At 46.6% G+C, this 15472-nt stretch overlaps 1 protein-coding gene across 1 annotated transcript in view; it reads left to right on the top strand.

The window, feature by feature from the left end:
• The first annotated feature begins 8415 nt into the window (after positions 1-8415).
• The window catches only part of Eif4e3 (eukaryotic translation initiation factor 4E family member 3), a 28879-nt gene continuing 21822 nt past the window's right edge, over positions 8416-15472 (top strand). Inside the window, exons 1-2 of the mRNA XM_013010358.1 lie at positions 8416-8441; positions 13698-13770. Coding sequence (XP_012865812.1) covers positions 8416-8441; positions 13698-13770 — 99 coding nt within the window. The remainder of the gene's footprint in view (positions 8442-13697; positions 13771-15472) is intronic.

Here is a 15472-nt window from a genome sequence, read left to right on the forward strand (position 1 = left end):
GAGGTTTGGGCCGCGGCGCCCGGCGGCTGCAGGACCGCCCAACTTTGCGCACACTTCCTTCGGGAGAGGGGGGGTCCCTGCGACTGCGCCCGGGGAGGTGGGGCGCGTCGGGGGGGGTCTCGGGGAGGGGGGAGGGAAGGCACCGGGATCCCCGTGTGCCACCGGGAGATGGTTTCCCCAGACCTGCGCGCGGGGCTCCGGGCTGGATCGACCCGCGTGTGACTGACAGCGGTCGGGAAAAGTTGACCCAAGCCCCCTGGAGAAGCGCGCGAGGCACCTCCGCCCTCTGCGACACCCCGAATTCCTCCAGGTCCCTCCCCACCCCTCTCCCCGGGGCCCGAGTTTGTGCGGTTCTCGCCGCCAGGCCACGCCCTCCGGGGGGCGCAGCGGCTCGCGCGCGCCGGGGCGGTGGGGCCCAGCCGACTGGCCGGGCGCGGGCTCCCTCCGCCCCCCTTCAGCGTCCCCTGCCCTGCGCACCGCCCCCGAGTTATTCTGGAAGGACCCTGCTGATCCCCAGCCTGGCTTCCCCCAGTCTCCCAACACCATGCCCTCAGCCGACAGCGACCCAGCTGGGGGTTGATTGTGGGCGTGTGCTTAAGTTAACCCCGCACGGAGCCTGGCACAGGAAATGTCCGAGGGCTGAAGAGGTGGTGGAGAAGCCCAGCCTCCCCAAGTATCTGGTTCCTGCCAATGAGGACACCTCAGAGTGATCCCCTAAAGTGCACAGAGGTTTTGGTAAAATTATGCCTGTGGCGGTTTAAGGAGTTAGGTGGGAAAGTTCTTGAGAAATGTAGTAGCCACGAAGCCGCTTTATTATTATTTTTAAAATTGGCACGAGGGGCCTGCCAGAGCTTTTGAAAGGGATGCTCTTTTTATTTTAAATAGGTGAAGACAAACTGATTTTCTTCCTGTTGGAATGGGCGGCTAGCTTCTAAGAGTTGATATTCAGAGCTGGCTTCTTTTCTGGGGACCTAAGGAAGTTGGGGGTGGAAGACATAGAATCTCGTTTTCGAAGCATTTTCACTTTCATTATGAGATGCTGAGAACATTTACTGTCGTAACAGGTTATGGTTAGGACAAGCTGGAGCCGAATGAAATAATGAGTCTTTGTTTTCAAAGGTGTGCCGGGCGAGGCCGTAGTTTTCTGGCATCTTCTGTCAAGGTGTTTCACCTGTACCTGTTGTGGTGTAATTTGTGCATGCTGCTGGTGAAAACAATATCCTGAGGTTTGTTTATTCTACTTACCAGAACACTTCTTCTGAATGCTCTAAGGTGTCAGTATTTATACAACAAGCCCACATTTTTGTGGTGGTAACTTGGGTTTGACCTCAGAACCTCCATTTGAGCCTTATTCCCAGCTCAATTTGCTTTATTTTTTCAAATTGGGCTGGCCTGGATTGAAAACCTTCTGTTTACATTTGCCATCTAGGTGGAGCCACAGGCACGAACCACTTTTTTACCCGTTGAGAAGGGGTTTCATAAAGTTTTTGTGGGGAGAGGGAGTGGTTGGCCTAGAACTCTGATCCTCCCAATCCCTGGCTTTGAAGTAACTGGGGTTATAGGCATTAGCTACTGGATCTGGCTACAAAAACCTACATTATTTTGGGTGTAGACTCTGGGGTTTGAACTCAGGGCCTTGCTCTTTTGCTTGGCTTCATTTTTTTTGTTTATATGGAAGGCTGGTGCTCTACCACTTGAGACACAGTTTCACTTTCAGCTTTTTGCTGGTTAATTGGAAACAAGAGTGTCATGGCCTTTTTTGCCTGAGTGGGTTTTGAACTTAAGTCCTTGGATCTCAGCCTTCTGAGTAGCTAGAATTACAGTTGTGAGCCATCAGTGTCTAGTCCAAATCTCTTTTAAAGACTATCTAGTGTCTTTTTAGGATAAATGTGTAATAGGGAAGTGCAGCCCAGTGGGAGAGTGCTTACCAAACTAGCATGCACGTGCACACACACATCCACATATTTAAATATATATTGCATCATTTGTGCAGGCCCAAACTGTCTTTCTTACTACAAACGTGGATTCTTTTCTTTAAAAATCAGTAATCAAGTGAAATTTATTATTGCCACGGTGGGTGTCCACACCTTTAATAGAAATGGCTATATTCATTTAGAAATTATAATTAGTTTCAACATTGTAGATTGAATTCATCTTGCCTGATCAATCATCTCATTATTTTTATTGAGCTACTTTTACTTCTCTGGGAATCTATTTATATAGGCTCTCCCTTCCACTCAGGGTTATGTACTGACTTGTTCTAGAAGTTATTTTGTAACTCTCCCCCCACCCCACTCCCCACCAAGCAACATTCTAGAATTTAAGGTTCTCAGGAGGGCCCTGAGGTCACTGCAGCTAGTGCTTGTCTGTGCAGATGATATCAGCCTTGAGCTCCACAACATCCAAAGGCCTTCTAGTTAGACCTCCCCTTTGACCCCTATTCCTGGCCTGCCCTCGCCTCCCTTCCAGCCAACTATTCAATGATGTACAAGACACACACCCTCCTCCAAGCTGTGATTTCATTGTTTGTGAACCAAGCATAGTCATATGATGTATCTCATAGTGCTGTTCTGAGGACTCTGAGAACCTTGACTGTAAATCACTTAATACATGTGCTTAGTAAGTGCTGAATAAGTTTCAGCTGTTAACATTATTACCTTGCTCCCAAACGACCAGCACCCTCCTACATTCCCATACCCTGCCAGTGGTCTTCAGCTCCAAGTCTCTGTATTCACTAGTAGGAAGTCAGCATCCTAAATTCACTTCCTATTGGACACATTGGAGAACCCTGCAGTTGAATTGTTTGCACTTTCTGGAGACAGCTTCAAGAAATCCTTGTTTGGTTAGAAGATAACTACGTGGCTAAGAATGTAAGGGGGCACAATGAAGTCTTTTGGATTACAGTAGAGAATCGAGGGAGCATGTTTCTTCCCCCTTTCTGGATATTTAAAACCCTGCCCTTTTTTATTCTGGGAGCTACTCTGTCCATGTGCCTCTTGACTTCTTCACCTACGTTACCTGGTGACCCCCTACCCTGCCAGATTTTCGTAGGACACACATAGTCCTGAGGCCTGTTTCCTGCACCTCTGGCTGAGGCAGCTGATGATGCCTGGAGGAGGGAGATCCTGAGGAACAGGTGGATCCTGTTCCTCTTTCTCATCTGTGCATGTCTATTCAACTGAATATGTGCCGGACCACCTTCTCAGCTGCCCTGCACACCTGCCTCCCTTCTGTCATCTGAGCTTAGCAGGAGCTCTCTCAACAGGGATCTTCTCCTTCCAGTTGGCCAGGCCCTAAATCCTGGAGCTATCTGTAACTGCCCAGCACCCAGCAGAAAATTAAAGTGCTTAGAGTAGCCAGGAGACTGCTCTTCCCACTCTGTTCCTCCGTCTCCTTGCTCTTTTTCCCAAGCCTCCATGCTCACTAGTGTGTTAGTCCTCTGTAGCCTCTGCTTCTCCCTCTATATTCATAGCATCTTGTTACAGGCCAGTGTCTGTTTTATGGACAGTGGCTTCTTCCTCTGTCCCTCATTCTTGATTGTGAGCTCTAACATCATGTCTGTGACTCCCCAGGGAGTACATGCATGGGTGAGCCTCGTCTTCCTGGAAAACTCAACATGTCATCATCTGTGCAGTCTCTCCTCACTCTCCTGTCCTTGAGTCTTTATTCATGGGCCATCTTCCAGGCAAGACTTTTCTTAACCACTGATGTAGAATGATTCATGCATCCTGACATGCAAGCACAAGTTCTCTAGATTTTTTATTTTATTTATTTATTTTTGGTATGTGTTCCACAGTATCATAATGTTCTGGTCTTCTCACTAGAATACAATTCTCATGTGGATTAGGATCTGGTCTCTGTTACTGCCGATTCCTACACCGGAGTCTGGTACACACTGGCTTGCACTAAGCACACAGTAGGGACTGAGTGTTTGATTGCAGAAGTGAGCCTCATTTACATCTGCCACTAACCCTCCTCCTACACTGGGTTTAGCTCCCCATGTTTGTCTGAAAGTGCATTCACTTACTACATCAGAATCACCAGGCACTGTTGAAAGCTCAGGCTCCCATCCCTGATCAGTCAGATCAATGGGGATGGAAGATGGATTTATCACAGTTGCCTATGTGTCCAGTCTTGAGCCTCTGCCCTCCATGTTGTCATGCGCATGTTGTAAACAGTCCCCATTGTGGGTTGGGAATACAAGAGCCACTGCATTGTTGGCCTCCCTCCCAATTCAGGGTCGTCTTACATGCTGTGGGCTTCGGTGGTATCCGTGAAGAGTTCAGAGAGAGATAGGTTGCCACATTGCAGGATTCAGTCTTCTCCCATGCATTCTGGTGGTGTGATGGGTCATAACAAAGTTGGTACTGGGAGGTGCAGCCAGGCCTGACAGAGATGACTGGATCGTCCTTGTGTGTAGAGTGGCCTCCACGATGAGGTTGGGAGGAAGTCGTGAGGAGAGGACTGTCGGCATCAACGCTCTTCCTCTTTCCCCTCATTCTTTCCCTTTGAATCCCAGTGAATCTCTAAATGGCCCAGGATTTTCCTTTGTGTAAAGAAGCTCTGGGTAAATCTACAATGGCAGGAAAAGGCCCTTCCCTAGGGGACTCAGCCTCTCCAGCTGTGGGCCAGTGGTTGCTTCTTACAGAGTGTTTTGTTCCAGACCCTTGAATATTCCTCACTTAGGAAATATTTAGCCACTCAAAACATGTTTTCCAGCTTTTTAGTATTACTAGTTCCCAAACTGAAGGCTGTGGGCAAGATTTCAGTACTCTGATGTGGTGTTTGTAAACTTTAACACAGTTACTCTCCTCCCACCCAGGAGGAAGGGTTACTTGTAAGTCAGGATGATGAGCCCATTGGTACTGGCAAAGGGCTGTGGGATACACCAGTAGTGACAATAGATGGGAGGAGAGAGAAATCAAAATCAAGTGGACACCTGGAGCTAAAACGCTTCAATTACGTGGATAGTTTCAACAGATGCATTATTAACTGTCAGTAGTAGGTTCAGACCATTTGTGTGTGTGTGTGTGTGTGTGTGTGTGAGACTCCTCTGACAAGAAGCCAGTGTAGCCGCAAGCCACAGATCTATGTAAAAGTGATTAAAATGAAATCATCTTTAATGGAGTGAATGATGGTCGCTTGGCACACTTAATCATGTCACGGGGGCTGGGCAGAATTTCCCTCTGACAGCTGAGCCTGATGCTGATATAAATTGCTCAGGAAGGCTGGCTTGTGGGAGGCAGGCTTTAGGTTGAACTTAGCTGAATCGAAATCATCGTACAAAGTATTAGGTTAAATATTGCCATCATTCATATTTTCACAAAATATTATTGTGTGCATCTGTTATTGGCATGTATGTCCATTTGTTAGATACTTGGCACGTATTAGGTAAAGTCTTAAGTTGTCCTTTCTCCATTTAATATGTTCATGTCAAGTCCATCTTACTCCTTCCTGTATGTTAAGCACTGTATTCAGATCTGTATGGACTGAGGCACGGAATGTTCCTGCACATGTAGGATTTGTCAGAAACCTTTTTACAATCAAGACCCAGAGATGTACCTTGCTTGATTTTACACTGCAGTTTAAGTAGAAAAAGGATTTGAATTGAGGACAGTGACCCATGCAGTCCTTCTTCTCTGAGACTGAATGATGACTGGGGCGTGATTCTTTCTTGTCTTATAATTTAATGTGGCAGCTGGTCAGGACTTAGAGGTAATCTGAGCCTTTTACTAAATTTCACATGTGGAGAAACCAAGGTCCATTTTCATGCATGAAGCATAATGAAGCCATTGCTTCTGCAGAGAAGACAGCTGTGCTTACCAGCCTGTGTTTCAGGCCCTTTGCAAGATTGCTGTGCACATGTAATGATGGTGCCGGGTTGGGAATGCCTTTGACTGATGGCAAATGCTTCTGGGGGAATAGTGGGGTTTACATGTTTCTTATGATGCTGTCACTCCCTAGTTTTCTGAGCTGTTTGCATATCTCATGGTGACTTGATTCAGATGACACAGGCCAGTGCATCTCACACTTTAATGTCTACAGGAATTCCAGGGGATTTGGTGTGTCTGGGGCCTGGAGACTGTATCTTTAACAAGATCCCAAGTGATGCTTCCCATTGAATGATCACACTTAAGTGTGGCAGGAATTCAGGTAGGGGAGAAGGAGACATTTCTAGCATCTTTGCTTTGTCAGATGGGCCACCAGGTGTCCACATGGCTGGTAAATGGTACCATGGCCTGCCAAGAGCTAGTTGCCATTGAGTTGATTTCCTCAGGTGCTTAGGAAGGCCTCTGTCCCTGAGTACTTTCTTAATGAGCTGAGACCACAGCTACCAAATCTTTAAATGTGGGGAATCAATGGAAAGTGCCCACTGGGAAATTCTGAATGGAAGATTGCAAGGTACAGGAGAGTTGGGACTACATGAGTTTGTGGTGCCATGCACAGTGTTGGTTGTGTAGGAATTGCTTGGTTTAAGTTCAGCCCTGAGGGCCAGGTTATCACACAACCTGTGGTTTAAGTACCAACTCTACCTCCAGCCAGCTGTGTGTTCTTGGGCAAGTTACCACCTTCTATTTGGTGTTCTCATCTGCAAACTCAGAGTGAAGATGTATGCACATATGATAGGGTCCGTCTGTTCATTTATTGGCACTCAGTATTTCTGACATAGGAAAGAGGATAAAATGCTTTCAAGCATTTCCGATTTCATTTAAGCTAAAAGAGAATCCTGGGAAGATTCTCAGGGACCTGCCATAATGAGTAGATAAACATGATTTGTAAATAGCGAATTAAATTTCTACATGCAAATAGTGCTCAGGTGCCTGGAAAGCATTTAAGTAGGACTCATTGCTTCAACCTTATTGGATTTTTCTTCCTTCTCCTGACTCTCCAAATGAAAAGGAATTCCCACCACTTTCACCTAGAGAATCTTTAGATTCATTTCTTATTATCCTGTTAGATTGGAGAGACAGGAGTGAGTTGGGAATTTAGCCTTAAGTAAGATAAGAATCTCCTTGACATCTTTGCATTAGCTATTTACTTGGCAGACCAGAGTCCCTTCCCCCTTTTTGCCTGTACTTTGCCTGTACTGAGCCAGGTCTGAGGGGAAAACAGCCTTTCCAATGGCTATAGACTTGAAGACCTGAGTAGAAGGCTGTGAGATATTTGTGTGAAAATATTTTCCTCTCTGTCCCTTGGGTTAGAAAACGTACTGGTATCTCTTAGTGCTAACAACTTTCTCCTTTGTACCAAGTCTATCTGTCCATCACAGCAATAACAGTGATCCCAGCAAGAGTTGCTTGTGGGATATGTTTGGTTTAGGTGCTCTGTGTAAATGCTTTCTGGAGTGTGGGTTCATGTAGCCTAAGTAGCAAAGCCATGGGCTGGAAATGTTTCTGTAGGGGAAGGTCCAGAAGGTGATGCTGAGGGTCAGTCTTGTCAAATAGCAGAGCTGGGACTTGAACTGAGATGTACTGATTCCAGGGGCCGTCTTCTTCATCCCTGTGCTTTCCTGCCTTCTTGCCATCGTCCACCTGTCGCCTTTGTTTGTGTCATAGTCTGCCCTCCATGTCCAGCTGCCCCAAAGCAGTGACACAGAGGTGTGTTCTTCTGGAATTTTGCTATTTGTATCACTTTTGCAGAGTCACTATTGCAAGTGATTCTGGTTGTATCCAGTCCTCTTCATTTCTTTGCCCCTTCTGACAATGTGGCTTGGTCCATTGTGGGAAGGAATATGGCAGTAGGTGAACCCAGGGAGGAAGTGGGGATTCTAAAAGGGAAGGGAGAAGGATTTACTGCAAGACACCGCTGTATGTGGCCACTGTGCTGACAGTGATGGCTCAGTTTTTATGGGGTGGCAACTTTGTCCAAAGTGGAAGGTAGGCCATGGGCATCCAAGCCAGACAGGTGAAGAAGAACCTAGAACCGCTACTTAAAAACAACCTTGCGGAACTTCAGTGTCCCAAGTTTTGAAGTAAAGGAATGAGACCACTCTGGCAGTATTGCTACAAGAATTAGAGCTAGGGGCTGGGAAGGTGGCTCAGTGGTAGAGCACTTGCCTTGCATGCCTGAGGCCCTGGGTTCAATTCCTCAGCACTACATAAGCAAAAAGAAAAAAGCCGGAAGTGGCCCTGTGGCTCAAGTGGTAGAGCGCTAGCCTTGAGCTGAAGAGCTGAGGGACAGCGCCCAGGCCCAGCGTTCAGGCCCCACAACTGAACCCCCCCCCCCCAAAAAAAAGAATTAGAGCTAATACTTGCTCAATAAAAGTAAGCTACTGTTACGTTACTATTGTCTAATGGAGGGGAGAATTCTGGGGAGGAAGTTCAGATTCTTTAACTGATCCGTGGTGGGGTAGGTCATGGTGGGGGCACTTACCCCTTCTCTTGCTGTGTAGCTCTTACTGTGGGAGGAGGTAGCATGGAGTTGGGAGAGCAGGAACACAAGTAGGTCCTGATTGCTGCATTCTGGCATCTCTCATAGCTGTGGCCCTGGCATTTTCAGATGTGTATTCTGCTTTGAGCTTCCCCCCCCCCCCCGCATCTCCTGTGTCCTGGGAAAGTTTGAAAAGCTCTGAACATAGTTTGATAGCCTTTGGGAGTCTGGGGAATTTGGAGAGCGTGGGTGAAAATCCTAGAACCTAAACTCCAGGAGATAAGGGCTTTGTAAGAATGATCATCACTGTATTCTCAGGAGACTGGAGAGGGGTGCAACAAAATCTTGGTTGCTTGACTGTTAAGAACCACTGAGACTATCCAGTGTCTATACCAGGTTTCCTGGCCATGGTACTGTGAACATTTGGGGCTGATTTTGTGTGTGTGTGTGTGTGTATGTGTGTATGTGTGTGTGTGTGTGTGTTGGGGGGAGACACTGTGTGTGGTGACTATGGGATGGATTTCACCAGTATCCCTGGCTTCTGACCACCAGAGGCCAGGAGCACTGCCTCAGGGCAGTGCTAACTCTGGAGGCACTATCAACCCTGCATAGCTTCTGTTGAAACGTGAATGAACTAAAAGGATGTGTGTGTGTATATGTGTGTGTGTGTGTGTGTGTGTGTTAGTGTTATAAGAATCTACTATATATGTGATTAATACTGTTAAGAATGTTTCTATTACAAAGATCTATTACAAACCTTTGCCTTCCGGTTGCTACAAGGACTACAATTGTCTGTCAAGGTCAGCAAAACAGGGTATGGCTGCTGGCCACAGGGATGTTTCCTGCCATGAACAGTCCCTTTACATAGCACAACCAGAAGGTGAGGGGCCTCCGGTTCAGCTTTGAGTCAGCAAGTCTAGCGCAGACTGACCTGTTTACAGGGCAGAAAAACCTCAGCTCATTTCTTGTTTTGAAATGGCCCAATTTTGACCAAACAAATGGTTGAAGAACTTGAAGGTTCCAGCATGAGGATTGGGTACACTGCTGTTTTTCAGTGACATTGGAATCAGATTTGGTGCACTGAACACTGTTCTACTGGCCAGCCGACCCAACATAGAACTGACAGAATCGTTCTGTTCTTTTGCAACCTGGATCAAACCAGGGCCTTGCATAGCCAGCTACTGCTCCATCACTGAGCTACGCTAACACCAACCACACTTCCGTTTGTTTTCTTTTTTCTTTTCTTTTGGTGGTATCAGGATTTGAACTCCTGACCTCCTACTTGGTAGAAAGGTGTTCTTACTAGAGCCGTTCCTCAGTCCTGGTTGATTTATGCTCCTTATTTTTGACATAGGGCCCCAAACTTCTTAACTGGCTGATCCACCTGTGTTAAGCGTCTCAGTAGCTTGTATAACAGGTACCCCCACCTTATGCAGCTCTTCCTGAGAAGGAGTCTCAAAAACTTTTCAGGCCAGGCTGGCCTTGCGTCACAATCCCAACGCTGTCAGCCTCCCAAGTAGAGTTGTGTGTGTGAGCCAGCAGCTGCCAGCTCCCACAGTTTCATTTTTTAATGGTGTATTATGGTGGACTGTTAGTATGGTTCTATCAAAGTTGCCATTCTTTCCTGAATCCCATTTCTAGTATAGGATTGTATCTATGATTTTCTTAGAGGACTATTAAATAATAATTCTCTTTTCTTTTTTGTTTTGCCAGTCCTGGGGCTTGAACTCAGGGCCTGGGAACTGTTGCTGAGCTTCTTTTGCTCAAGGCTAGCGCTCTACCACTTGAGCCACAGCACCACTTCTGGCTTTTTCTGTTTATGTGGTACGGAGGACTTGAACCCAGGGCCTCATGCATGGTGGGCAAGCACTCTACCACTGAGCCACATTCCCAGCCCTAAATAATAATTTTCTTAGAGTAGTATTAAAACAGTCTTTACCCTTGGGGACAGAAAGGTCATTACAAAAATTTAAGATCATTCTGAACACTACTCTCCTGATTCACATCTTAAGATATGGATGGGTAGAGGTTGAAAAGGAAGTGTGTCAGTTTCCACGGAAGTACAGTTTCCCCATATCTTCATGGAAGGGCCTGGATTCTGTGATCTTAAAGGTTCCCGCCTAGCTCTTTCCTGCGCTAGGCCACATGGGCTCAGTATACTCAGTGTCTTCAACAGCTTGAACAATGAAACTGGGAACCTAAGTGTCAGTTGTGCATAATCGTCTCCTGCCCTGGAACGCAAGTCAAAGGCCATGTTACATGGTTGTGCCGCATGTATGTACGTAAATTGTCATAACGTTCTCTGAGGTGAGCACCCCACAATTCTCAACTATCTAAAATTGAAGGGTGACTTTAAGAATTGGTAAAACAATTTTGAAGTGAATAATTTTAATAATGGGAAAAAAATTACAAACCTCTTTCCTCCCCTTGGGCTCTCCCTTGATCACAGCTCAGAAAGGAGCCCTGGTGCCCTCTGCCCAGCTCAAAATCTAGGAAGGCTTGTGGTACAGCAGTCAGCAAGAGGTTTCAAGGGAAGAAAAATTAGCGTTGGGATAAATGCCAGTAGGTTTTCATGTAAAAGCAGTAGACTTTTCACATAATAATCTATTTGGGAAAAGGTTGGGGATCTTTCTTTTGCTCTTTTTGTTTGTTTGTTTTTGTATCCGTACTGGGGTTTGAACTCAGGACCTGAGCACTATCTCCGAGCTTTCTCTCTTAAGGCTGGTGTTGTACCAGTTGAGCCACACCCCCGCTTCCACCTTTTTGGTAGATAATTGGACAGAAGACTCTCATGGACTTTTTCTGCCTACACTGGCAAGTATTTTTTCTCCCTAATTTTGAAAACAGACAATGCTGCGATAAATCACAAAATATCATTTGTCCAAGTTGATACCTGGTAGCCACAAGCCAAGTCTTTCTACCAAGGCTGAGGGCCGTTAGACACCAACACCTGGCATCTTTTTTTGCGGGGGGTCCGATCATGGGGCCTGAACTCTGGGCACTGTCCCTCAGCTCTTCAGCTCAAGGCTAGCGCTCTACCACTTGAGCCACAGTGCCACTTCCGGCTTTTCTTCTTTTTGCTTATGTGGTGCTAAGGAATCGAACCCAGGGCCTCATGCTTGCAAGGCAAGCACTCTACCACTGAGCCACCTTCCCAGTCCCCACCTGGCATCTTTATCTGGTGTTAGCATGCCACATGTTCCTTACCACTGTCCAGTATGGTCACTACAATTGTAGTGGTTCCTGCAATTAAAAAAAAATAAAGCCCCTCAAGTCAAGCACAGTGGCTGATGCCTGTAATCCTAGCTACTTGGGAGGCTGTGATTGGGAAGATGAAGTTTCCAAGACAGTGTGGGCAAAAAGTTCACAAGACCCCGTCCCAACAGAAGATGCTAGGCATACCAGCTATAGAAGAAACATAAAATAGGAGGGTCATGGTCCAGGTTCGTTGGGGCAAAAAGTGAGACCCTATCTCAAAATTAGCCAAAGCAAAAAGGGCTGGTGGTATGGGTGAAACAATTGTGAGACTCTTGAGTTCAAACCCCAATAAAGGTTTGTGAAACTTATCAACAACTAAGCAAGAGTAGTAAACTTATACTTTAAGGTAGACTTACTTATTAGAATTCACCTGACACCTGTCTCCTCACTAGTTCATAATGTTGCTTCCTTAGTGACCTCCAGAGAAAGGAGTTGTATTCTAAAATGTCTTGTTGATGTGTTTGTTTGCTTATGCTGTCGGTCATGGGGCTTGAACTCAGGGCCTGGGTGCTGTTCCTGTGCTCTTTTGCTCAAGGTTAGTGCTCTACCACTTTGAGCCACAGCTCAAAGATAAGATAAAAGGTCTCATGGGCTTTGCTGCCCGGGGTTGGCTTTGAACCATGATCCTCAGATCAGCCTCCTGAGTAGCTAGGATTACAGGTATGAGCCACTGGTACCAAGTTTGATGTTTTTATTTTTGAGTGTTTGTTGGTCCATCTTCACACAGGCAGAACTTTTGCCAACACCTCCATCTCTTCCTTCATGTGAATTTTCCACACATCTCTAAGCTACTTGTGGCTTCACTGTCCAGAAAGTGCTACATGTTGAAGGGGTCTGTGGACTACTTCGCTAGGGATTCAGGGCTGGTAAGATCTCAGATCCAAGAATAGTGGACTGGTGGACAAGCTGAGAGCAGGAAACTTTCTCCTCATTAACGAACAGACGTGGGCTTTTGAGCAGTGTTTGTATAGTAAAACATCATTTTGGGCCTGATGTTAACAGAATCCCATCACTCTTGAGCACACAGTCAGTAGAAGAAGAAAGAAATTGACTGGGGACAGAGAATCTCAGTCTCTAAGGACAAACTGGTCCCAAGAAACTGCTTGGTAGAGCATAGGTTTTCTGGTGAATAAACCTGTGCTTTGTTGCCATCTAGTGGAACATATAGCAAACTAGAGATGAGTGCATTCTGCTTGTACAGAATGGTTGCTCATTGAATCAGCCAGAGAAAAGACCAGAAACTGTTTTCCAAAGTTTGAGAAACGTGCACATTCAGGTCAAATGTCAGTTGGCTTTTAGCTATATTTTCTTGTGTTGTGTTTTTTCTTTTGGCAGTTATGGGGGTTTAAAGTCATGGCCTTGGGCTTGTTTGGCAGGTGCTCTACCACTTGAGCCATGCCTATAGGTAAGTGTGGCACACAGTCACCCTGTTTCTTCCTTTCTTTTTTTTTTTTTGGGTCCGGTCGTGGGGCCTGAACTCTGGTCCTGGGCGCTGTCCCTCAGCTCTTCAGCTCAAGGCTAGCGCTCTACCACTTGAGCCACAGCGCACTTCTGGCTTTTTACTTTTTGCTTATGTGGTGCTGAGGAATTGAACCCAGGGCCTCATGCATGCAAGGCAAGTGCTCTACTACTGAGCCACCTTCCCAGCCCTCATCCTGTTTCTTGTATCCAGAGATGTGGATATTTACTAGCAGGACCTATAACAAGTTTTCAGAACAAATGCACTGTATTTTCCATTGGTACAACAGGCCATTTTACCTAAAAGGCTAGGCAATGGGCTAGCTTTTTTTTTAAACTAAGTTATTGTTTTAAAATGTGGTTTTAAAGTTTCCAGTGCTTTGCTTATATGCTTTACCTTTCCACATTAAGCTTCCCTTATCATAAACATGCTGCTTATTTAGGAGAAACGAATGTTTCACAAAGACAGGAGGATTTCATGCTTTAGATCTAACATGCATCCTGCAAATGTCCAGACTTTTCAGAAGCCTTGCTGAACTTCATAATAGAGCACTTCACAGACACTGACTGGTTCTGTTTGCTTCTTTGTTCTTCGGCCAATGTGTGCTTAGATCTTTCCCTGGTGCCACGGCTGCAGAGTGTGCCTCCAACCTGAAGAGAATCTACCAAGTGCAAACAGTGCAGGTAAGATGGTAGGGTGGGGCTGGGCTAGCACAGCTTGTGCTGGATGTCTGGAAGATGTCCCACTTGGGATCTGCCCTGTGTGGGCAGCCCCTGTCTGAAGGCTCTATTCTAGAAGTTGCTTCTTGGCTCTACTTCGGTGCAGCCTCCTTTGCCCTACTCTACCCCTGGCTGGCTGGGCACAGGCTCAGGGGACCTGCTCTTCACGTTTCCTTTGTTGAAACTTCATGAGTGAACCATTCAGGCTGCTGTAAGAAAGCAGAGTGAGGGTGTTGAACACATCTGAATCTGTGTCCCCTCCCACCCTTATTGAAACTCCAGCTCTGTTACCCCTCCCTCTGTGCAGGGCAGGACAGAGTCACAGATAGGGGGTGGTGGTAAGCCTGAAAGCACTATACCGGCCCCTTCCACCACCTTATATTAGGATCTCAGACCACCCTGTGCATTTCTGTGCGTGTGGTATAAACATGGTCCCTACCTTCTCAGGGCACTGCAGGGGGTAAGCAAGGGCATGCTCACAGGGCATTGCAGGGGGTAAGCAAGGGCATGCTCACAGGGCATGCTCACAGGGTGCTTGGCAGAACTCATGCTGCTCTGCCGCTCCTCAACAAGGCCGTTCTTGGCTCTCTTCCTTCTCTCTTTCTCTCTCTCTGCTTCTGCAGGCAAACTTTTTAAGGCTCTAGTTATTGGTTTTTGTTTTTGAGGATGGTACTGAGGTTTGCACTTAGGGTCTTGCCCTTGCTAGGTAAGTTTGCTACCCCTTGAATTACACCCAGCCCTTTTTACCTAAGGTTATTTCCTAGGTAGTGTTGTGTGTGTGTGTGTGTGTGTGTGTGCGCGCGCGTGCACGCGTGTGCGTGTTCGTGCGTGCGTGCGTGCGTGCTGGCCTAGTACTATGACCATTCTACCTACATCTCCTTAGTATCTAGGAATGATAGGAATGAATTTATAGTTTTCCTGCCGTGCCCCCTAATCTTTTCACAGCTTTAAATCTTAGAATTTCCAGTTGGTTGGTATCTAGATTGCATCCCTCTTTCATGCAAAATAACCACAAAGATCCTTTATTCAGAACCCGGTGTCAGCGTCTAGTCTGACAAATGCACATTTGTGGTTACACAACCCCAGGACTCATTTGTAAGGTGTCATGCATGACCGCCGAGGCTGGTGAGCTGGTGTAAAGATGGGTGGATCCCACCCACAGCCTGTTTTCTCATCTATCTGGGAAAGCAATATAAACATCCGGAGAGCAAAGCCGTGGTGTGTCTGTGCATCACCATCCAGGGCCGAGACAGGGTCGCAGAGCAGGGCCTGAGCTGTGCTTCTGGAGATGGAGATGCCCTCCAAGTGTGGGCACGGTCTCTTCCTGTTCCCCTCCACTGACTCCGTGGGTGGCTGCTACGTTAGGTAGCCAATTGATGAACCTCAAAGAACTTGGTTTTCAGGCCTGTGGTCATGAGGAATCTCTGGGCTGCTGTTGGGCTCATCAGGGACTTGCCAGACCTCCCATAATCCTGTCAGACAGGGAATGGGATTGCGGGCATACCTGATGAAGCCCAATGATGAGAACTGGACCCATTTTCCTGACCATGCATAGCAACACAGAACATCTGGTTGGGAGTTGAATCTGCTATCATGCTAGGAACTTTAGGGGCAAATTTAAAGGCCTCTTGCTGGTACATTCTAGAAAATACATTTTAAACAGCTA

Source organism: Dipodomys ordii, unplaced genomic scaffold (assembly GCF_000151885.1).
Source record: "Dipodomys ordii isolate 6190 unplaced genomic scaffold, Dord_2.0 Scaffold12, whole genome shotgun sequence".
NCBI lineage: Eukaryota > Metazoa > Chordata > Mammalia > Rodentia > Heteromyidae > Dipodomys > Dipodomys ordii.